Source organism: Palaemon carinicauda, chromosome 11, assembly GCF_036898095.1.
Source record: "Palaemon carinicauda isolate YSFRI2023 chromosome 11, ASM3689809v2, whole genome shotgun sequence".
Lineage (NCBI taxonomy): Eukaryota > Metazoa > Arthropoda > Malacostraca > Decapoda > Palaemonidae > Palaemon > Palaemon carinicauda.
Window position 1 is genome coordinate 939,532 of NC_090735.1, and position 24,928 is coordinate 964,459.

The window sequence follows — 24,928 nt, forward strand, 5'->3', positions numbered from 1 at the left end:
AATAGACTCTTTAGTTGTGGTAAACAGCTCTTCTAGGAGAATGACACTCCAAAATCAAACCATTGTTCTGTAGTCTTGGGTAGTGCCATAACTTCAGTACAATGGCCTTCCACTGTCTTGGGTTAGAGTTCTCTTGCTTGAGGGTACACTACGGCACACTTCTATTTTATTCCTCTTGTTTTGTTAAAGTGTTTATAATTTATGTAGGAGATATTTATTTTAATGTTGTTACTCTTCTTAAATTTATTTATTTTTCTTTGTTTCCTTTCCTCACTGGCCTGTTTCCCTGTTGGAGCCCTTGGGCTTATAGCATCCAGCTTTTCCAACTAGGGTTGTAGCTTAGCAAGTAGTAATAATAATAATGACAGATGTGAGAGAGGCCAAGGAGCCCTACCCCTTACCTGTCAAAGTTTTTTGGCTCTGGACTGAGAGGTGTAGTTGAGGAGGGAAGTTCACCAAAAAAGGACTCAGGTTTGTATGGCTATGAAATATACAAATTACTTTGTGATTTGTTCCTTAACAGATGCAAACTATTGTCCTTTATGTAGCCAGAATTGCTGATTGGTGGGTCAGCAGTTCCCCTAGAACCAAACTAGTATGTTCTTTTTCTTCCCTAGAAATGTCACTCTACCTTTTCCAGTATGGGAGCAAAGGAGATCTGGTCAAAGAAGGGATCCCTTTCTCACCCGAGGGGATCATAGTCCAGAATAACAGACCTGGCATATGATGACCGAAGGGTTGGTGTACATTCCATCGCTCTCGTCTAGGGAGGACGGGGGAGAACTTCTCTAAGATCTAAAGAGTGGAGCTCAGAAGTGTAGTTCACCCGCATGGCAGTCAGATCCAGCGAGTAACCCTTCAAATGCTTCGTCCTAAAGATAGGGACAGCAAGAATTGAGGAGAAGAACCAGTTATTCCACCTCCACCCCACACTTATATCTAATCATTATTAAATCAAGAAGCTTCTTACCGTCCCGTACGGGATTTGGGCTAGCTACGACCCTACTTGAGCAACCACCACAAGACCAAGGCATCCAGGGTCTTGCACTCTTGAAGGATAAAGGCCATGAAGATGGTCTGGAGTATACACACCCGAGAACACTAAGATTCCTCTTGAAAATAAGGGTGGGGTCTGGCCCCTGACTTTGTGAGGTCAGGTCCTAGCTGGAACTTCAGACTCTCAGGAGTCTAGGCGCATGCATTACGGATAGCAATGGTACCTTCACGACAAAGACAAATATTACATCTAAAACAATTTGTATTTCCCTATAACAAGTGAATTCTGAATGAGAGAGAGAGAGAGAGAGAGAGAGAGAGAGAGAGAGAGAGAGAGAGAGAGAGAGAGAGAGAGAGAGAGAGAGAGAGAGAGAGAGAGAGAGAGAGAGAGAGAGAGAAATCAATCTTAAATCTTTGCATAACCCGTGGCAGAGACTCGGGGTCTAAAAGGAATGGTCAAACTATTATTAAAATGTGAATATCGGATAGTGTATGCACAAATACAGACAATTAGCTATCCCAGCCAAAAAGATTTATATTGAGCTCTTGGGTTTTAGAGTGATGTCAGTGCCCAGCCAATGAAATAGACCACTTCTTCCAGACACCTACCTGCCACACGCTTTTTATTAGTCTAGTAAGACAATCACTAGCTCAAATAGCACTAAAAAAAAAAAAAAGCAAGCGCTCAACTGAGGCAATCGACCACCTTGAGCGGGCTGCCACAGGCGTGCAAGCCTAGCTCATGCCCAACAGTTAGAGAGAGGCGTTGAGAGAGTGTTTGTTTCAAGCAAAACTCACAGGTGAAAAGATAGCTTTAACTTTCAGCACTGCAATCCAGGCTCGCTATGAGCCTGGATCATGCTGCGAGACTGTATCACAAGGCCTTGAGAGATTGCTTGCTTCAACAAAACTCTCAGCCTTTCAGTTTTGTCACAATAAACAAGCTAAGAAAAGCTACAGTGCTTTCGCATCGAAACGTGAGGGAGCTTCCATGCAGTATGGATAGATAGACTACCAGGCTAGGGCAGCAGATCAGTAGCGATTATGTCCTATGAAAAACCCCTAAGGGTTGGGAAGCTCAGAGGATGATTATGATAAAGCAAAATATTTCACTCCAAAATCAAACCATTGTTCTCTAGTCTTGGGTAGTGCCATAACCTCTGTACCATGGCCTTCCACTGTCTTGGGTTTAGAGTTCTCTTGCTTGAGGGTACACTCGGGCACACTTCTATCTAGTTTCTCTTCCTCTTGTTTTGTTAAAGTTTTTATAGTTTTTATAGGAAATATTTATTTTGATGTTGTTACTATACTTAAAATATTTTATTTTTCTTTATTTCCATTCCTCACTGGGCTATTTTCCCTGTTGGAGCCCCTGGGCTTATAGCATCCTGCTTTTCCAACTAGGGTTGTAGCATGACATTTGATAATAATAATGATAATAATAATACTGGCAAAATGCAGTTTTCTTGAAAGAAAATTTATTAGAAATAGAAAATGCTTTGTATAAATTAAATGCCACTGAAGCAGCAATTCAATTCAACTGTACTTGCCTAAAAGAGGGACCACTTCTAAAGTATAATAACAATAATAATATAAATAACAATAAAAGTTCTTTATCACTGTCACATTTAAGTGTAATATACATCTGTTTTAGAGGACTTCATATATGACTAGGAATGGGCTCATTAACACACCGAGGATCCAATGATGCACTTCGGCCTCATCCGTTCATGTAACCATAATTGCTTTATAAAAATATAATGGGCTTTCTAAAGCCATTCTCGCTTTCTTTCCATCTTTATTCCTTTGCTAGTTACACTAATAAATGTCAACAAAGTACAGTAGGGTCCCGAATTATGCGAGAATTTGGTCGATTAATGACCTCGTGTAAATGGAAAATCGCGAATTTCGAAACACACAACTAACAGAAATAATTCCATTGTGGCCATGGCAACCAGCAATTTGCCTATTCAAATGTGTTTACTACCCATTTCCAATACTTTCTTTGTACTATACTGTATTTCTTTATAATATCAAATTGTTTTTGTAAATAAATAAAACATTTAATATACTTTAAAGTTCTAATAACTTGAAAAATGATTAAAATTACAACCAGGATAGGTGTAAACACCATATATTTCCCGTTATAACACAACCCAAAATACAGACAAATTTTAATGTTTGTCATATCTATTGTATAATACAACTGGTGAATAGCAAAACCATCACTCTATAGACTAGCTTGTATGATTGAAAATCCAGAATTATCAAAATAAAGGCAATTTTATATCATGCGTTTCCTAAACACGCTAAAAAGCACAATAGAAAACGACAACCAATGTTTTGTTTACGTTTATCTCTGATCACAACGAAGAAACAGACGCATTTATACATCTGTGTTTTTGAATTGACAGCAATTTTACCAAGTATAGATTATATGTTGAATTTGTTAGTACCAATGTTCTAATTATTTTTTATTAGAACTTTCAAATAAATGAAATGAATGCCATTTATGAAATGTTTTTCTTTATGATGCCGCCTGAAACGGAAACCTTCCATTTGTTTACGCTCCATCTTCGATCATAATAAACAAACGAATGCATTAAACACACATGATCTAAGTCATAACTAATGATATTACAAACATTTAGTAAACATTATGTTATTACAAATATTTTACTTACCGTATCCATATAAATTCCTAAATTCGTAGCAAAGCTGGATTTTTTTTTTCTTTATGCGTTTACTCCACAATAGCAAACTGCCGCTAATGACAGAGTGATAACTTACGATAATTCTAAACTGTTACGAAAGATAATTGTCCTTTCCATATCCAAAATACTTTTCCTAACTTCAGTTATAAGTCAACTTGTACCCACCTCAATTATGGATCCATATGCAAAAAAGGTAAAAGAAGAAAGTACTAGGCCTATTTTTAAAGTCATCGAACAATTAGGTTACCGCTATAACGTTCGATGTGTGTGTGTGAGAGAGAGAGAGAGAGAGAGAGAGAGAGGGGGATGGTTTTAAAGTACTAAACAATAAATATGATAGGTTATAACACATTGGTGTTTATGTAATATTAACTGTATAGATGGTTTGAATAAGTTAAGAAATGGTGTAAACAATTCTTTGTTATTGTATTCGCGCGGAAGCTAGACATCAGCTGATGTGATCACAGCCAAAAGTAAAACAAAAATAAGTTAGCAATATTCGATTTTTAAAACACACCCGGAATTTAACAACATAAGTACATGTTTTATTATAGCGCAATTGACATTTAAAGAGTAAAAATTTTCTGGAATAGAATGGTGTTTCCTAAAAAATAGTGGTTTGCGGACGAAATCGGTTACCGTATTTTAAGCTATGATTGAAATGGATGTATACACGGTATAATTTTTTCGTTTTGTATTTAATTGACACTTCAAGAAAACCGATTTTGGTTTCTTCATCTATTTGTAAGTATTGTATAACGAGAGAGAGAGAGAGAGAGATATTATGACGCAGAAGGTTACAGACCTAGAACAGGGGAGGATGAAGGTGGGGGGAGTGATGAGATTGGCTGGGTGGACTCGAAGGGGAGACGGTAGGAGACGGGGGAAGGGGGGATTTGGTTGCCAGTGGCTAAAAATAGATTCTGAAAGACGGTAAAGGGAAAAACGAATCCCATCGAATAAACAGAATAAGGAAAGGGAATAAGATCCAGAGGAATAATAGATATAATGGAATGAAAATGACTAGATGGTGTTAGTTGTGATAAGAATAATTTAGATATTTGAAATAAGAGTGTCTGAGGAGGTATAGAAGGAATTCGTGATAAATATAGAGAATATCAAAGGATACAGTTAGTTTGCATTAAAGGGTTTGTTATCGTTTATCGGCAGTGAATAGCCTAAACTTCGGTAACGAGTCGTCAATATTTTGTCATAGTTTAAACAGTATACATTTGATTTGCAAACATTGGTTTTGTAGAGTAGACGGTAAAATAAAATCGAGAGAGAGAGAGAGAGAGAGAGGGATTTCTGCCATCAAATCTCTCTCTCTCTCTCTCTCTCTCTCTCTCTCTCTCTCTCTCTCTCTCTCTCTCTCTCTCTCTCTCTCTCGATTTTATTTTACCGTCTACTCTACAAAACCAATGTTTGCAAATCAAATGTATACTGTTTAAACTATGACAAAATATTGACGACTCGTTACCGAAGTTTAGGCTATTCACTGCCGATAAACGAACCCAGTCTACTCGTGAAAACCTTGAACGCCCAGAGGGAAAAATAAGGCTTTTAAATATACTGTACTAAACAAAAATAATGCTTAAATATACCATCATTAACACTACCATTACAATTATCGTAAGGTTGGAGAAAGATAAAGATTGCCGAGAACGTAACCACATTTCTGTTTACATTTTGTCAGCTGGACTCGCACAGTTAACAGTTGATTTCATTGTTGATGTGGAATTTTATCCTTAAATAGGCTATTCATTATGAAATTATGTTAATGAAATATAATGTTGATATTGTTTTGTAACATTTATTATAAATCACCGTATTTAGGGCTACCAATATACTTAAAAAGACAATAGATTTGATACATTTTGTAGTGCTTGACTCGCGAACTTTGAACAGCCTCGCAGATACAAAAAAATTTATTTTTGAAAAATAGCGATCGCGGAAAAGGGGAATCGTGTAATTCGGACACGCTTAATTCGGGACCCTACTGTAGGTTCACACATGATGTCACTGCTCCCAGGCAAAAGAATCATGAGCCTGTCGGTGATTTTGTCATGATCAAGATCACCAGAGGGTTAAGACCTTACCATTAGTGATGCCATATCCTTGTCCCAGCTGAGTACAAGATAATATTAATCCATAAAATGGTCAGTGATAAGTTATATAAGTATTCACTCCTAGATAGAGGCGAGTAAAGTATTCTACCATGCTTTAATCTGTAAGCACTCCATAAAGTTTTGCTCATAAAAATCTTGAATACTGTACCTGTAATGTGAGGGGATATTAACTTTACAGACATGGCTCCTGATCTTTTGTAAAATCAGTGGATCTTCCCTTCCAACCAGGTATACTGGGATTCTTGTTTAGAGATGTAAAAGAATTGCAAGTGGTGAAACAAATGTACCAAAAAGTTGTTGCAACTATTACTAGTTGGCATGAAAAGTGTTTCCCTTGGTTGCCTGAAATCCACAATCTATAGGGGCACATATCCTCTCCTAGCCAGCTAACAGACCCTCCTTGGAAACGATTTACGTTCATATTTGTGAAGCCCCACAAATATAACATCATTAAAAAATTAATTCTTAAATACAAACTTATCCATGGTACCTTACAAGCTGCATATCTAGCCAAGGATCAAATAGGTTGCTCTCCCACTTACTTTTTGTTCTTCATCTTGATCAGATTTACCAAGAAGATCCTGATCCTCTGGATCACTGATTCCATACGTTTCAGATATGTATTCAGACCAAGTTACATATCCATCGTCGTCATCATCAACTTCCTCTAGTCTCTCGGAACTTTCTTCTTCGGATAACATTCTGAAAATACAGCAGGTATTAAAAGAATGATAAAAATATGTTAACCTTAAATGCTTGTTATGATAACCATGCAAATATTTTCTACTCACATTTTTATTCAAAGATAAGAGCTTTTTGCAAATTACAGTTTCTATAATTACAGTACAGTATGACATTTCTGTGGAATAGAACTTTTTTAAAGCCGATATAACAAACCTTTTATTTGATCAATGGTACAAAATTATTAATTGCTAGGCTAAAACCCATTGTTGAAAAAGCAGAATGCTATAAGCCCAGGAGCTCCAACAGGGAAAATAACCCAGTGAAAAGAAGAAATAAGGAAAAAAAATGTTTAAGAATAGTAACATTAAAATAAATATCTCCTATATACACCATAAAAACTTTAACAAAACAAGATGAAGATAAATAATATAGAATAGAGTTCCCGGGTGTACCCTTCAGCAAGAGAAATCTACAAAATACAGAATACTGTACCAGTGAGACTCACCTAAACGAACGTAATATCCAAGAATGTAATTCTTTCCGGTCTATGTATTTATCATTGTTACGGTCCATTTTTAACAAAAGAATTTCAAGTCGTCTTTTTGCTTCACTGGGTGGTAACTGATCATACTCCTCGGCATCCTTGACACTTCCTGAAAAACAGATGATAAAATATTATCCTGACTCATAATTTCTAATCTCCACAAAAACATGACAAATTCGTAGATACAGTTAACACGAGTTCCATTAACCCAATTTCGAAGTTACAAGAGTTCTGTTAGCACAATTTCGAAGTTACACGAGTTCAAATTTATTCATCATCTCCTACTTCACGATTCATAGTCCTCAGCCATGTAGGCCTGGGTCTTCCAACTCTTCTAGTGCCTTGTAGATCCCGGTTAAAAGTTTGGTGAACTAATCTCTCTTGGGGTGTATGAACCACTAATTGAATTATTTTTTTTCTCACTACTTGACTACTGTACATACCAGTAAACATTTCTAGATTATCTGATCACCCTCCTTGAATTCTGCATAATCAAACTCCATCCAGAATAGTATAACAATACTATGCACACATCAGCATACACCATATACATACTTATATCTTACAGCTGCTTACAATCAAAATAGTTTTTTAACTGAAAATTTTACTTCATACATTTGATAAAAAGGAATTTAAAATAAATTATTTTGACGAATGAAAATTTAAACAAAGTGAAGTAAGGAAATTGGGTCATTTCAAATAAAGGGTCAATCAGGTCCCCTAAATATATTTTCTTTTACTTTTCATTTAAGATGGCTTAATATCTTTATCTAATATCTGCACTAAATGACTAAAGTACCTACAGTACTTCCCCAGAATCCTCATAGTTAAAAATAATTTCTCCCTCACTTCCCTCTTGTAAGTAATTCTTAGAAAACTATTTCATTCAGGTTTTCAATCTCACTAATGTAACGCCAAATAAAGTATATTTCCTTAAGGTTTTAATCTCACTAATGTACCAGCAAATAAAGTATATTTCCTTAAGGTTTTAACCTCACTAATGTACCAGCAAATAAAGTATATTTCCTTAAGGTTTTAATCTCACTAATGTACCAGCAAATAAAGTATATTTCCTTAAGGTTTTAACCTCACTAATGTACCGCCAAATAAAGTATATTTCCTTAAGGTTTTAACCTCACTAATGTACCAGCAAATAAAGTATATTTCCTTAAGGTTTTAACCTCACTAATGTACCGCCAAATAAAGTATATTTCCTTAAGGTTTTAACCTCACTAATGTACCAGCAAATAAAGTATATTTCCTTAAGGTTTTAACCTCACTAATGTACCGCCAAATAAAGTATATTTCCTTAAGGTTTTAACCTCACTAATGTACCAGCAAATAAAGTATATTTCCTTAAGGTTTTAACCTCACTAATGTGCCAGCAAATAAAGTATATTTCCTTAAGGTTTTAACCTCACTAATGTACCAGCAAATAAAGTATATTTCCTTAAGGTTTTAACCTCACTAATGTGCCACCAAATAAAGTATATTTCCTTAAGGTTTTAACCTCACTAATGTACCAGCAAATAAAGTATATTTCCTTAAGGTTTTAATCTCATTAATGTGCCACCAAATAAAGTATATTTCCTTAAGGTTTTAACCTCACTAATGTACCGGCAAATAAAGTATATTTCCTTAAGGTTTTAACCTCACTAATGTACCGGCAAATAAAGTATATTTCCTTAAGGTTTTAACCTCACTAATGTACCGGCAAATAAAGTATATTTCCTTAAGGTTTTAACCTCACTAATGTACCGGCAAATAAAGTATATTTCCTTAAGGTTTTAACCTCACTAATGTACCAGCAAATAAAGTATATTTCCTTAAGGTTTTAACCTCACTAATGTACCAGCAAATAAAGTATATTTCCTTAAGGTTTTAACCTCACTAATGTACCAGCAAATAAAGTATATTTCCTTAAGGTTTTAATCTCACTAATGTATTAGCAAATAAAGTATACTTACCAAGTATAGCTTCATGATCAAATTCACTGTTATGCTCTCCATTTGAATAATGGCCATGGTCTCGCGGACTTCTTCCGCCATCTGACTCCCTTTCTTTATTAGCACTATGGAGATGATGAGTATGTGCAGCCGTCCTCAAAACTGCTATTTCGCAAAGGAAAACACAAACAAGCAAAATTTTTCCCATCATACTGCCTGAAACACAACAACACAAATTAGTTTTTGATAAACAAATTACATGTATGTACAGATATTGTAATGCAATTAATTAGCATGGTATAAAAAACCTTGCCACTAGTCTATTGTAAGAAAAAAAAAAAAACACAGCCTTATATCATTTGATAAAATATGCTGTATCTACTATGCCAAACTTACCATAATGACAAAAGGAGTATAATTTACTAAAAAAAATTTTTACTAATGTTTTCAATTTCTACAAATATGACAAATTTGAAAGTAATTTGTACTTTTCCTGACTATACAAACCTTGAGCTCTTTACAATGGATATATTACTTTGGCAAATGCTAAACTAGCCATACACTCTTTAGCAAGGTGCTATAGCCCACTGAAAGTTAGAAGGGGTAGTGAGTGGTAGACCAGCAACCAACTCACACACACACACACACACCAGTTATATGACGACACTTTTGATTGCGGGCAGGACTTACAGGGGTACAGTTGTTGGAGGGCCAAGTATGAGTAAAAAACGCAAGGTTTGTCTAGTTAGGAAAACTACAAATTACTTTGAAATTTGTCATTTGTTCCAACACTTAATACAAATACTTTCACTCTTTACTAGGAAGACTCACTCCTAGGTGGGTGGAAGTCCTAACCTAACTGGCTGGGAATTTGACCAGGGTTGTGTCTATATGCTTTGTGAGCATAAAAGAGGTACCATGACACCTCACAAACTCTTGAATATGTGCGAGAGCTAACGGCCTGGCCAATCAACACGAGTGAGAACTATGCACTGTGACTTAACCAGGTAAGGATTCTTAGAGTAGAACACTTGGATTACTAGACATTGCCCAACTCCCCTCGCTGGGAGGACAGGGACAAAAATATACATTACTTCATATTTCAGGCTACACAAGAGATATGGTTTTACCTGCAGACGGAGTAGACCAGCTTGCAGAGTTCCACAGGTACTGTACCCCAAGAGAGGAGAACCATTAAGAAAGAAGAGGCCAGTCACTCTACCATTCATCCCAGACGAATCCTGGGTAACGTTTGCAAAAAACCGACCACTGCACGGGAACTGAAATATCTTAAACCACGTTGTGCAGCCGCCACAGGGTCTACGGAGAAGGTATCCAGCCTCCTGTGGGTTACGTCTTGCAGGCAGTGGGCTGTGAAGGTTGTCTGATGCTTCCAAACACCTGCTGGCAGCACTTTCGCCACAGAGTTCTTTTTAAATGCTTGGGACGTGCTTACACCCTTAACATCATGAGCTCTAAGTCTATGACCTTGCGGAGGAGTCTGCATTCCAGGCTGATCTATGACTACGCAAATCCAAGAAGAGACTGTATCAAAGGTGACTCTCCTCTTGACCCTGCGCGTGCTCAATGAATAAAGTTCGGAGACTCTCCATCTGGAAGGACCCGAACCTTGGGTCCTGTACAACCACATTCCGAGTCTTGGCAACTAACTCAAAGACAAAGTCGAGTATTACCCGACCTCCATCTGGCTGGACTATGTCATAGAAGAGATCATGTGCCCCGCTGGCTCTCATAACAGAGGCCAAAGTACTGTAAAGTACTGTACAGTACACTATTTGACAATTATTTGACCATGTAAAAACCAACGTAAGATCAGGAAAACTGACGTAACATAGATTTTATTCTCATATTCAATAGTCAAGTACAAATATGAGCAACTTTAAGTGGGTACTGACATATGTTATATCGATATAAAGGAGAGTACTGTATTACTATGCAGTACTAGGGCTTGGACAATTACCTTATTTATTACCTTGTTTCCTTTCCTCACTGGGCTATTTTTCCCTGTTGGAGCCCTCAGGCTTATAGCATCGTGATTTACCAACTAGGGTTGTAGCTTAGCTAGTAATAATAAAAATTATTCATCTTTATTTCCTTTCCTCACTGGACTATTTTTCACTTTTGGAGCCCCTGGGCTTAAAGCATCGCACTTCCCCAACTAGGGTTGTATCTTACCTAGTAATAATAATAATTAGCCTTTCTATAAGAATTATTATTCGGCCAATTTTCATTAAGAGGCACAAAATATTAACTGATATTTTAACATTAAACCTCATAATATAAGAAAAATTAACAAACCATAATACAGAACTATGGCATTACTTGAAGCTGTTTTCCACAAATGACTAACAACCCGTGTCTTCAAATAATCCAATTTGCCACAAATTTACCATTACAGGAAGAGTAAATAAATCAGACATCAAAGTCCACTGAGGCTGGTTTCCTGGAAATATGACAAATTCGAAGATAATTTGTATTTTTCCTAACCATACAAACCTTAGCTATTTACAAAGGGTTATTACTTTTAGCGTAGCTGAAATGGCGAGCCATTAGAATTTAACGAGGGTGTATTACCCCCGCGCTAGTTAGCGGGGGGGTAGGGGAGTGGTAGCTAGCTACCCCTCCTCCCCCTCACACACAGGTGAATACTCACTTTCACTTAGAGGTAGGACTTGTCTTGGGGGACAGGGCTGGCGGGCAAATATGTGTAAATAGCTAAGGTTTGTATGGTTAGGAAAAATACAAATTATCTTCGAATTTGTCATTTGTTCCGTAACCGAAATACAAACCACGCTATTTACAAAGGGTGACTTATCCCTTAGGAAGGGTGGAAAGTCCCCAGCCATACTGGCTTTGGCTTTACCCGGGGACTCAGAATCCGAGTGAGTCGCACTCGAGAAAAGGAGTCCCTGCACCTCACAAGTTCCTTGCACCGCAAGGAACCATGTGGCCTACGTAAGCTTGTGTGTGAAGGAAGAAGTGTGACCCGTCCTAGGCAGTTGACCTGGAGTTCCAGAAGGAACTCTGGGTTAGGACGTTCCCAATACCACCTCGTCAGGGTATGGGGGACGCGACAGTATTGACTCAATACTCGGAACACAAGGAAGCATGGTTTACCTGCAGAGGTTCGAGGTCAGCTATGCAGAGACCAGGATGCTGCTTCCCCGTAGAGGGGATGATGAAGAAAGAAGTAAGGGCCAAACATACTTCTTTCGTTCATGCAGACTAAAACCTGATAACAATGCCCTCAACCTTCTGCTACCTGTCCAAAAAGGAGCCTGAGGTTAGACCAGCTGTTGTGTAGCCACCACAGAGCGATAGAAAACGTATCGAGACTCCTGTGGGTCACGCCCTGCAGGAAGCGGGCTGCGAAGGTCATCAGACGCTTCCAGACTCCAGCTTGTAGCACCTGCGTCACAGAGTAGTATTACTCGAAGGCGAGGGACGTTGCGATGTATCCAACATCGTGCTGTAGGGCGACGTGACGGGGGAGGGTCTGAAGACAGGTCGAGATGAATGTCCTTGAGTCCGGGCTGAAGAGGTATACTGGTGACTCTCCCCCCATGTCCTCCTTGTGTTCCCAAATCGGCTGCAACTGAGGCCAAACTGCAGCTGTTCCCAGCGCTAACCTCTCGATTCCTGTACTGGCAAGAAAGAGAAGGTCTTGGGACATCAGACACAGAATGGAGACTCAAAATCTTGAATGAATCGGACCGAAGGGTCGGGACCCTCAGATTCTGAGTCTAGCCAACAACTCAGGAGCGAGCCTGAATGTTGCCTTCCCCTCTTCCTTAGAAAGGGGGGGGAGTAGTAAGAGACCAAGAAGATTGCTTACACACTGGCCGTGGCCAGAGTGAGCAGAAGACCCAAGGCGGAATACAATCCGAGGCCTGTCATAAAAGGGTCTTGAGAAGATCTCTTAAAGGACTAAAAGTCCGAGCCATGCTCCAAGTTGGAGGTCTTCCTCCGACTAGGGCAGGGACGATCGTAGCTTCGCATGAGCGAGGATAGATCCAGCGGGCAGGAAAAAGTTATTCCTTTAAGCCTGAAGGTCAGGGAAAGGCTGAGCGACAGGCTTCATTGCCGAGAGCGGAAAGGAGTTTCCTCCCGCCGAAAGGCAATAAGACCGTTATTGCTGGAGAAGAGGCCTCATGGGAAGAGGTATATCTCCCACGGCACCAACCACCTTAAGACTCTTCACTTTGCCTGGGAGACCCCTGTGGATGACTATCGCAGATGACACGACCTCCGTACCGCGACTGTAGCGGGTTGTCTCTTCTAGAGGAGGAAGCGTAGTGTCTCCAGGCATGAAGCCGAAGCGACGTCCCGGTTCGGGAGAGATGTCGCAGTGTGGTTGCTTGAGTAGTCTGCGCCGTGGGAGAAGCTCTCCCGGGAGTTCCGTCAGGGGAAGCAGAGGGTCCAGAAACCGTTCTGCGCATAGTCCCAGTGGAGCTCTCCCATTGAAAGGTTGACAGACAACCTGGTTTTGTTGAGACCCATTGTCCGCAGACAAAAAGGAGGGAAGACGCAGGCGTCGAAGTTGTCCCACCATCACCGGAATGCATCTTGCCAGAGTCTCGGGGTCTGAGACTGGGGGGAAAACTAGCGGAAGCTTGAGGTTCCAAGCTGTCGCGATCAGGTCCCCCAGACCAGCACTTGCTGGTTACCCAAGGTCAAAGACCCTTAGGTACACTCTCTCTATGAGGCTCTGCTCGGATAGTCTGAGAGAAACATTCCCCTGCCTGGAATGAGAGAGCCGATGGTGGAATTGAGAGAATCTCAATCATCCCGGTATCTCTACTGCAAGATGTGAAGGTGTGAAAATGCGTCCCCTGCTGGTTAGCATGAAGTCGACACGCAACGGGGCGACTTGGCAGGAGCGGTAGGATCTGAAGAGGGGCCAGACTAAGGCCCTTAAGCCTGCCTGAATGATGGAGAGGTATCCTTCAGGTCTTGACCATAGGCCTGGACCGGAACATGCCCCCCCCCCCCCCCCCCTTTCCTTTGACGAGTCCGAGAACCGCATCAAGAATGTGGGGAAAGGACGAGAATATCCACTACCATCAAGAGGCTCCATAGGTCAACACCCATTGCAGGTTTAATAGTTCCGCTGGTCCCATAGGGCCAGGGAGTCCGGTTAAACATTGCCTGAAGCCACCGGAACTTGGATCGCCCCACATGGAACTTATCCTGAGGCGACCGTTCGGACTATAAACGGGTCAATGAGGAAAGAAGAACTAGGAAACGTTCCAAGGTAGGGCTGAAAACTCTGCTTGACTGAGAACAGGTACTGCGACTCTCCTCAGTCTTGCCACAGTCAACCGAAAGGAAGGCTCGGAGGATGTGGTAACAGAATCTGGCGTCCCCAGGTGGTCACCCATCCAAGTACCGACGTTGCTTAACCTCGCTGGACGGACGAGAAGCGGGGTTTCCAACGTGGTAAGGCGGTTGACTCAATATCATGGCCAGATACTCCAGATGTTGAGGCAGAGGAAGAGAAGGCTCCAAGCAAAATACCATGAGCCCACACTCATGGTCAGCATTCGGAAGCTTTTCCCGGCGCTGAAGAAGGTCGAAACCCGAGCCTACCGGAGTTGACCAGCCCTCCAAACAGCAGAGGAGGCGGAAGTCTGCACCTGAGCGGCCAAGAGGAAGGCAGGGAGAGTTCTCTGGGGAAACAAACCTGCTATGCCACGGCGGGATAGCCACACTGCATCATAAGCAGGAATACTTGCAGTTTAGGCTGAATTCGACGAGCACCCTGGAAGATGGATGGAATGGAAACTGAAAGTACCCGTCCTTCCGATCCAGGGTTAAAGGAGTCCTGTCGCCTCGTTACCAGTCTGATCGATTCTGCTGGTCTACGCTGGCCAAAGTTTGTTCGACAAACTTGATCAGGGCTGAGAGGTCGACTATGGACATCCCCTCTCAGATCCTTCCTTACAAGAAAGGATCGACTGAGGGGGCCGGGGGTGAAGCCGTCGATGATCCTAAGGAAGACCTTCGCCTAAGGTATGGATCATTCTGCCCAACCGGGCAACTCTGCTGATGCTATGGCATAGAGGTTCAGAGACACTGAATTCGCTGACAGAGACGGCAGGCGCGATATCCTTGGCTACTCACAGAGATTGTGCGGGAATGGGCATCGGGAAGCTGTCATTCGGATGAGTAACCTTAAGCATCCTCCCAGCGAAAAAACCTGCAATCCTAGAGTTCGTGAACTCCTTTTAGGACTATGCCCCCCCGGGGGAGTCTCCCGTGCCATCTGTTCCTGACAGGAGGAAACTGCAATTGGACACCTTGTCCCAGTTGTCGTAGCCGATAACTTAGGCCGACGTGGTTGAAAGAAAAGGGAGCTGGAGCCCTGCAGAGTCTGGAAGAAAGCGCCTTGGAGGAGTGAAACCGGAAGTCGATTTACTCCGCACAGCAGATGTTTAAGTCTCTGTCCTTGGGCAAAGACAAAACTCTTCTCAAGGATGGAAGGGTGTCTGAGGTCGTTGACCTCCACAGATGAGACACCCGAAGGAAGCCTTCAGTCAGTGCGTCCAGATGGTACAACATCGAGCTTGTCCGCAAGTAGATACTTAACGACGAAAGGCCAAGGTGCCTGAGCTCGAGAGGAGGAAAGTACCCTTGATCTTCCTGTAGCTTCCTTGAACCAAACCTCGGGCCGTAACCGAGGAGGGATAGAACCTGGTAAGCTCCCAGAGGAAGAGGTAAGCAGTCACCCCTTGTCCGATGGAGAAATCTTCAACGGAAAGCCCCCCCCGCCAAAAATCCTTCCAGGGCGGGAGAAGGAGAGAGTACTCGTGCAGGAGAGGGGACCCTCGAGACCGACCTCTTGGGAATCAACTTCGCCCTGGGGGAAGTCACCACGAAGTCCACTCCTCTCTTTCTCTTCAGCGTAGGAGAGACAGCCGCTGGTTTGTTACCCTGGCCGGTGAGTGCTGGTTTCATAACCCTCATTAACGCCCGTGCCAGCGGATCAAACCATGTCTGCTGCTCCAAGGACACAGAGTCCGAAATCCTCGCTAAGGTGAAAGGGATCGGGCGATCCTTTGGAGAGGACACGACGGTTCCTGCCTGAAAAGAAGGTGGGAAGAATGCTGTACTGACCTGTCTTCGTCCTGCACTACCAACCTGTGCTTGGATGGAGGTGATCCCGAGTGCCGCCTAGGAGCACGCGTCCCTGCTGCTACCACCGGCTGTGGAATTCGCCGCGAACTATGGTCGCGCGAGGGCGAACGGTCGCGCGGGCGCACAGGCGAGTGGTCGCGCGGGCGCGCAGGCGAGCGGTCGCGAGGGCGCGCAGGCGAGCGATCGCGCGGGCGCGCAGGCGAGCGATCGCGCGGGCGCGCAGGCGAGCGATCGCGCGGGCGCGCAGGCGAGCGATCGCGCGGGCGCGCAGGCGAATGGGCGTGACGGCGAGGGATCGTGCTGCCGCGTAGGTGAAGAAGATCGCTGGCGGTAAGCGATGGCGAGCAGCATGTGTAGGTGAATGATCGCGTGATAGGGTGCGATGGTGATCAGCATCCGCAAGAGGGCGAGCGTTCAGGGTTGTGCGATGAGGAGCAGCATGCGTAAGCGGGCAATCGTGCAGGGTTGTGCGATGGCGAGCAGCATGCGCAGGTGAATGATCGCGTGAAAGGGTGCGATGGTGATCAGCATCTGCAGGAGGGCGATCGTTCAGGGTTGTGCGATGAGGAGCAGCATGCGTAAGCGGGCAATCGTTCAGGGTTGTGCGATGGCGAGCAGCATGCGCAGGTGAATGATCGCGTGAAAGGGTGCGATGGTGATCAGCATCTGCAGGAGGGCGATCGTTCAGGGTTGTGCGATGAGGAGCAGCATGCGTAAGCGGGCAATCGTTCAGGGTTGTGCGATGGCGAGCAGCATGCGCAGGTGAATGATCGCGTGAAAGGGTGCGATGGTGATCAGCATCCGCAAGAGGGCGATCGTTCAGGGTTGTGCGATGAGGAGCAGCATGCGTAAGCGGGCAATCGTTCAGGGTTGTGCGATGGCGATCAGCATCCGTAGTTGAGGGTCGCGCGATGGCGATCAGCATCCGCAGTTGAGGGTCGCGCGATGGCGATCAGCATCCGCAGTTGAGGGTCGCGCGATGGCGATCAGCATCCGCAGTTGAGGGTCGCGCGATGGCGATCAGCATCCGCAGTTGAGGGTCGCGCGATGGCGATCAGCATCCGCAGTTGAGGGTCGCGCGATGGCGATCAGCATCCGCAGTTGAGGGTCGCGCGATGGCGATCAGCATCCGCAGTTGAGGGTCGCGCGATGGCGATCAGCATCCGCAGTTGAGGGTCGCGCGATGGCGATCAGCATCCGCAGTTGAGGGTCGCGCGATGGCGATCAGCATCCGCAGTTGAGGGTCGCGCGATGGCGATCAGCATCCGCAGTTGAGGGTCGCGCGATGGCGATCAGCATCCGCAGTTGAGGGTCGCGCGATGGCGATCAGCATCCGCAGTTGAGCTAGTAGCTGGCGAACCATGTTCCTTCAGAAGTGTTGGAGAACGTTGGCGTGCCAGCTGTAACACACGTGGGCGATCCGGAGATCGCTGGCGAGCTGATGATCGCTGACGAGCTGACGATCGCTGGCGAGCTGATGATCGCTGACGAGCTGATGATCGCTGACGAGCAGAAGGCTACGCGTGGAAGCCTGCGCAAAGAAGAGTCCTTGACCCCGACCTGAACCGAAGTTCTAGATCGCGAGGGCGAACGTGGGCGCACAGGGCACGTAACAGGAACCGCAGGGAAGATCATCTTGAAAGCGCTGACGAACAGGGAGCGCTGACGAACAGAAGGGCGCGCAGGGAAACCCTGACACGCAAGGGAAGAACCCCCGTGGGGGCAACCCTTTGCCCCGAAGGGATCGTTGTCCGCCGGGAGACTGATGTCCGTCGGAAGACCGCTGTCCGTCGGTAAGACCGTTGTCCGTCGGGAAGACTGTTGCCCGTCGGGAGACGAGATTAGACTGCTGTCCATCTGCACCAAGACGGAAGATCGAGAAAAAGAAGTTGTAGGCTGCAAACGGAGATTCAAAAAGGCGCCTCAAGCACCCTTATAGGGAGATGAGAGGCCCTTACGACGAGGCGGACGGAGGGCCTTACGGCGAGGGAGGCCAACAGCAACAGCAACAGAAGAAACCTCCGAAGAGGAGTCTCTATGAGTGTACTCTCTCGCGAACGACAGAGAAACACTTCGTGGAAGAGACTGGTCAGCCAGTGACCTAAAAGGGGCAATCCTCCGAAGAGGAGCCCCTGCAGTTGCCCAGCCCCTTGAGCGAAACTGCAGGTGCGACCGCTCAGCACCAAGAGCATAGTCGCACGAAAAAAAGGCAAGAGAAGAACCCCCCAAAAGAGGAAAAGCTCAAGCCTGGACAGGAAAAAACTTCCCTCGGAAGGAAAGTTATCCGCCCAAGGAGGCAAGCCTCCTGACTGTTCTAAAATGAACTGGAGAGCTGTCCGTCGACACGGGAGTACTACCAGTAGAAGGAGACACGCCCCTGACGACAATACAAGGGGGGAGGCAGCAACAGCCGAATCCCCAGGACTCAACCAGACAGCTCACACCGTTGCTATATTACAGAAACGAACTAGATCGGTAACTGTAAAAAAATAAAACAAATAATATTAGTACACATTCATTCCCCCGGGAAGGCTCCGAAGAGGAATCCCGAGGAAAAGGAACAAGAATTACACAACAGGCACGTGCCCTCACAACCACTTACACTCGCGGAAGGAGAGCTGTAACCAAAACAGAATTATAACAATTATAATTATGTAACTATGTAATTATGTAATTTAAAAAAAGAATGAATACTAAAGAAAAAAAAACGAAAACCCCGAAAGGAATCGTTCTACAAGCTGAAAAATTAACAACTACAATTAGATTCATAAACTAATTGAGACAAAATGTACGGCGTAGCAACCCCACCCACACGGGAAGGAAGCTACAAGGGCGTAGTAAAACATAGTAAAAGGGTGAACGACCTCAAGAGAGAGAGAGAGAGAGAAAGACCGAAGTCAAACTCGATCGCAACCCATAAAATTAGGCCGTGGTGGCCTAACTGCCGAGGCCTCCACGTAGATATCGTACACTACACACACACATCTGAAAAGGAAACTTACTTATTTCTATACTCAAATATATATACAAACATGAAAACATGTTTACATATATATTGAGTAAAAGAAAAGTAAGCGATTAAGTAAAGACAAAACAGACAATGGCTGCCAAGCGAGGACCAAGACAGAGACGTCTGTCACAGTCCGAGCCAAAAGTGAAAGTGAGTATTCACCTGTGTGTGAGGGGGAGGAGGGGTAGCTAGCTACCACTCCCCTACCCCCCCGCTAACTAGCGCGGGGGTAATACACCCTCGTTAAATTCTAATGGCTCGCCATTTCAGCTACGCTAAAAGTAATAACCCTTTGTAAATAGCGTGGTTTGTATTTCGGTTACGGAACAAATGCAGAATTTCAAAACTGTAACTGGTTATATAAACTTAGAACAACAGTATATCCACCTTTCTACAATTCAATATGAAAAATATTAGTGCGGCATTCTTACCAACAGAGCATCGCTCAAATAGAATATAATCGGGAACCACATCAAATGGCACTGATTATATCTCACTGAACCTTGTATATAATCTGTAAGACTAGCAATATACATCTGCAAATATTTTGGTTATCCTTAACTTCCAGATCATGAAGCTTTAATAGGAAAGAAAAAAATTCATATCTGGGGGGAATGTACTTCATTAAGACAGGGTAAACTAAGAACATGGTAGTCGAAATGAGGTCCCAAGGGGGGTGTAGCATCACCCCCAGTAGGTAAGAAAACTGCTCCTAGGTTAGGCTAGGTGGGGAACCTTGAGCTAGGTAGGGTTTTTGTGTGTTTCCCCATGTAAAATGTGGTTTTTCAGTCTGTCCCACCGAACTACAAAGGCTCCCAAAATCCTCTCCTGGTATTATCTGCTTTATTACTGCAACACTCACCATGAAATGAGCGTGACTGCTCTGACACCTCATTTACCTCAAATTGTAAAATACTCAAGATTAGTTAATACTCCTAAAGGACCTTCAACTCGCTGCATTCCCTTAAGTCAGGTTCACCCTAATTAAATTTAGGTTAGGTTATAACTTGGAAAAGGTGTAGGCAAATTTGAGCATAGTAACATCCCTAGAAATGTGTGTAGAACATTTGGTCACCAGTCCTGCTGCTCACATAGAAAATGAGAATTGTTCCGATTCGTGTTAGTTGTCACTTAAATACTGTATTACTGTATTGTATATATGAGTAAGTTGATTAATGAATTAACGTTAATTTTTCCTTATCAGTCTTCGTTCTGCCGTGACTCGCTACACTCACAATTAAACATTAGTTTATTGTTCTTCTAGTGTGTATGTATAATGACAGCCATGCCCTATAACTCCCTTTCAGTATTTTCAACCTTATCTCTATCAATACGACAGTCTAAGGGGTGCCACAAGGGAGCATTAGAACCCTTCCTCAGGTAAGTACGTAAGGACGCAGCTTGTAGGTTAGGCAAGTTCAGATTAGGTGGTGTAATATGCAAGCAGGTGATCCCGTCCATCGTTATACATAGGCTCCTATCTCCCGTCTGGCAAGCAGTACATGTTTTCTGGAGGGACAAACATCTTAGCCTATAACTCATACGGCAGTCATCGACAAGAGAAAAAGATTTACGAGCATTTGTATAAAGGTGGACAACACCTTTGCTGACCTAAAAGAAGTCGTCCTTATCTAACGCACCCCCGCAGACCGTTTAGACGGCCGTATTCTCAGCAATAAGATTGAAAATAAATGCCGTCATATACATACACCCCAAGATTGAAAAGCCTAGCACCCAACATGTCTCCTGTGAGGAAGAAAGTCTGATAAAAACTAGAATGAAAATTGACTACAGATAAGACTTTAGAATTACCCCTATTATGTTTGTCCAGATTTGAACAGGGAAGACTAGCCTAGCCTGCTCTAGCCAGCCTGTTGTCAGGATCGTCGCGCTGTCCTTCCCAAGACCTCACAGTAGTTTAGCCTGTCTGGCCTGCCACTCGGTTAGATGGATTAAAGATATGAAAATCACGAGTAGTATTAGAGAAGGCTTAACTAATGAATAGATATATTTATATCGTCTAAATATCAGATTTTTGAACTTGAAGCTTCTCGAAGATAGCCTTCAGAGGGCTAAATTGTCTAGCCTCGATTGCTTATAGACGTCACACGTAAATTTCAAGTTCGTAATTATTACTGGTGTCATAAAACACACTGGTAAAGCCATTTATCATCTTAACTGATAAAGAAATACCTTTATAATATATTAGTGACTTAAATTTGACTGCCAACGAAAGGTCTGAGGGTAGTTACCACGAACCTTCGTATAATATATACCACTCAACAATACTATGTGGTACTTTACCTTCTTATTCCAAACGAACACTTCTATCGAGGACCGTTTTAACTTAAAATCCGGCGTAAAATTCAACTGGTCACATCTGCTACAGTCATTAACTGGTGTCTGAAAGACTGAGCTCTCTTAACTTCTTACCACTAACGGTGGGAGGGCAGTGCACTGTGCACACACAGCCAACACAACAACCAATGGAAGTGAACCAGATCACAACTTCACAAGTGCACGCAAGAGACAGGAGACACGAGTCTGTATCTCCTGTTATCTGACGTGTCTTTCAAAATGGATCCTTATTCGGACACAAGTCTGTGGTTGTAATTAGAACCATCCCATACACACACACACACGCACACACACATACATATACTGTGAATATATATATATATATATATATATATATATATATATATATATATATATATATATATATATATATATATATATATATATATATATATATATATATATATATATATATATATATATATATAAGTAATATATATATATATATATATATATATATATATATATATATATATATATGTATGTGTATATATATATGTATGTGTATATATATATATATATATATATATATATATATATATATATATATATTTGTGTGTGTGTATATATATATATATATATATATATATATATATATATATATATATATATACATATATATACACACAATATATATACACACACACACATATATATATATATATATATATATATATATATATATATATATATATATATATATATATATATATGTATATATATATATATATATATGTATATATATATATATGTATATATATATACAATATATATACATATATATATATATATATATATATATATATATATATATATATATGTATATATATATATATATATATATATATATGTATATATATATATATATATATATATATATATATATATATATATATATATATATATATATATATATATATATATAGTTAAAGGGTGAATGTGGCTTTGAATGTGTTTTCACAAACCCTATGTGGTTGTTACGAAAAGAAATATTATTATTATTATTATTATTATTATTATTATTATTATTATTATTATTATTATTATTATTATTATTATTATTAGCTAAGCTATAACCTTAGTTGGAAAAGCAGGATGCTGTAAGCCCAAAGGCTCCAACGGAGCTCAGTGAGGAAACAAAATAAGGAAATAAATAAACTACATGAGAAGTAATGAATAATCATAATTAATTTTTAAGAACAGTAACATTAAAATAGTTCTTTCATATAAAAACTATAAAACGAGACTTATGTCAGCCTGTTCACTAAAAAAACATTTGCTGCAAGTTTGAACTTTTGAAATTCCACCAATTCAACTGCCTGATTAGGAAGATCATTCCACAACTTGGTCACAGCTGAAATAAAACTTCTAGAATACTGTGTAGTATTGAGCCTCATGATGGAGAAGACCTGACTATTAGAATTAACTGCAAATCTAGTATTACGAACAGGATGGTACTGCCCGAGAAGATCTGAATGCAAAGGATGGTCAGAATTATGAAGAATTTTATGCAATATGCATAACGAGCTAATAGAACGACGGTGCCAGAGATTAATATCTAGATCAGGAATAAGAAATTTAATAGACCGTAAGTTTCTGTCCAACAAATTAAGATGAGAATCAGCAGCTGAAGACCAGACAGGAGAACAACACTCGAAACAAGGTAAAATGAAAGAATTAAAACACTTCTTCAGAATAGATTGATCACCGAAAATCTTACAAGACTTTATCGATAAGCCAATTTTTTAATTGAAGACGGACCAAATGTGTTTCTCAAAAGTAAATTTGCTGTCGAGATTCACACCTACAATTTCAAGAGTCACAGTAAAGAAAAAAAAAATCAATGCCGAAATCCGATGTAGAGAAGCCACTGTCCTCGACCTACTTACATTCATACTTAAGTTTTGTTATGATTATTGGACTTATAGCATCTTGCTTTTCAAGCTAGGGTTATAGCTTACCTTGTAATAATAATAATAATAATAATAATAATAATAATAATAATAATAATAATAATAATAATAATAATAATAATAATAATAATTTTCTCATCACTCATTTCTTCAATGGTTTTCTCTATCTTTTCAATTTTTATTTTCATATTTTCTTTTTCACAATCCTTTTCTCCCAACTTCTTATTTCTATTTCCAATAAATTTCTTCAATGCACTTTCCATTGGGGTTCTTCAATTGATCCTGAATTATATCTCTGATTAGTCTCTTTTCATCAGATTTTCATATCTTACGTAAGAGTATTATCTTTTATATTCTATTCTGCAATATACTGACCTTATTCTTGTTTCTCCAATGATGCTCCCTCATCATCATCATCATCATCATCATCATCATCATTATAATAATAATAATAATAATAATAATAATAATAATAATAATAATAATAATAATAATAATAATAATAATAATAATAATAATAAAACAGTATTCCAGGTATCAGTAGAATGTCAAAGAAAAAAACAAAAACCGTTTAATTTCCATTGTTTTATTTCCACAAGCGAATATTAACAAAGCTGTCGCTAAAGCCATAAGGCCTTAGATTTATTATCTATATTTGTGATCAATCTAAAAGAAATTTACGGAAGTAGGAATGAAGACGAGGTAAGTGAGCTGTAGAGAGAATCACACGTCACCACTGTACATCTGTCAAGTTGTAGATTTTATTGAATAGTTTAAACTGTCATGGAGATAAGAATATCAGAAAAATAACATTAAAAGAGATTGCATAATTATTATTATTATTATTATTATTATTATTATTATTATTATTATTATTATTATTATTATTATTTTTACTAGAAAACAGAACATCTCTCAAGTTGTAAAGACTTGGAAAATTTAGTAGTTTAAACTGTGTCATGTATATAAGATTATTATTGTTATTATTATTATTATTATTATTATTATTATTATTATTATTATTATTATTATTATTATTATTATTATTACTACTACTACTAGAAAACAGAACATCTCTCAAGTTGTAAAGACTTGGAAAATTTAGTAGTTTAAACTGTGTCATGTATATAAGAATATTATTATTATTATTATTATTATTATTATTATTATTATTACTAGAAAACAGAACATCTCTCAAGTTGTAAAGACTTGGAAAATTTAGTAGTTTAAACTGTGTCATGTATATAAGAATATCATTATTATTATTATTATTATTATTATTATTATTATTATTATTATTATTATTATTATTATTATTATTATTATTATTATTACTAGAAAACAGAACATCTCTCAAGTTGTAAAGACTTGGAAAATTTAGTAGTTTAAACTGTGTCGTGTATATAAGAATATTATTATTATTATTATTATTATTATTATTATTATTATTATTATTATTATTATTATTATTATTAT

General features: G+C 40.5%; 1 protein-coding gene across 3 annotated transcripts in view; it reads right to left on the reverse strand.

The window, feature by feature from the left end:
- The window catches only part of LOC137649921 (reticulocalbin-2), a 43,770-nt gene extending 22,060 nt beyond the window's left edge, over positions 1 to 21,710 (reverse strand). The window contains exons 1-4 of one of the 3 annotated variants that reach the window (XR_011045878.1): positions 21,486 to 21,710; positions 9,035 to 9,229; positions 7,029 to 7,176; positions 6,382 to 6,541 (exon numbers count right to left, since the gene is read on the reverse strand). Coding sequence is in view for 2 of the 3 variants with exons in the window: in XM_068382862.1 (XP_068238963.1) it covers positions 6,382 to 6,541; positions 7,029 to 7,176; positions 9,035 to 9,224 (498 nt within the window). In the remaining variant the exon portion in view is untranslated. The remainder of the gene's footprint in view (positions 1 to 6,381; positions 6,542 to 7,028; positions 7,177 to 9,034; positions 9,230 to 21,485) is intronic. The other 2 variants (XM_068382862.1, XM_068382863.1) reach the window with 2 other exon arrangements.
- Between the last annotated feature and the right edge of the window lie 3,218 nt (positions 21,711 to 24,928).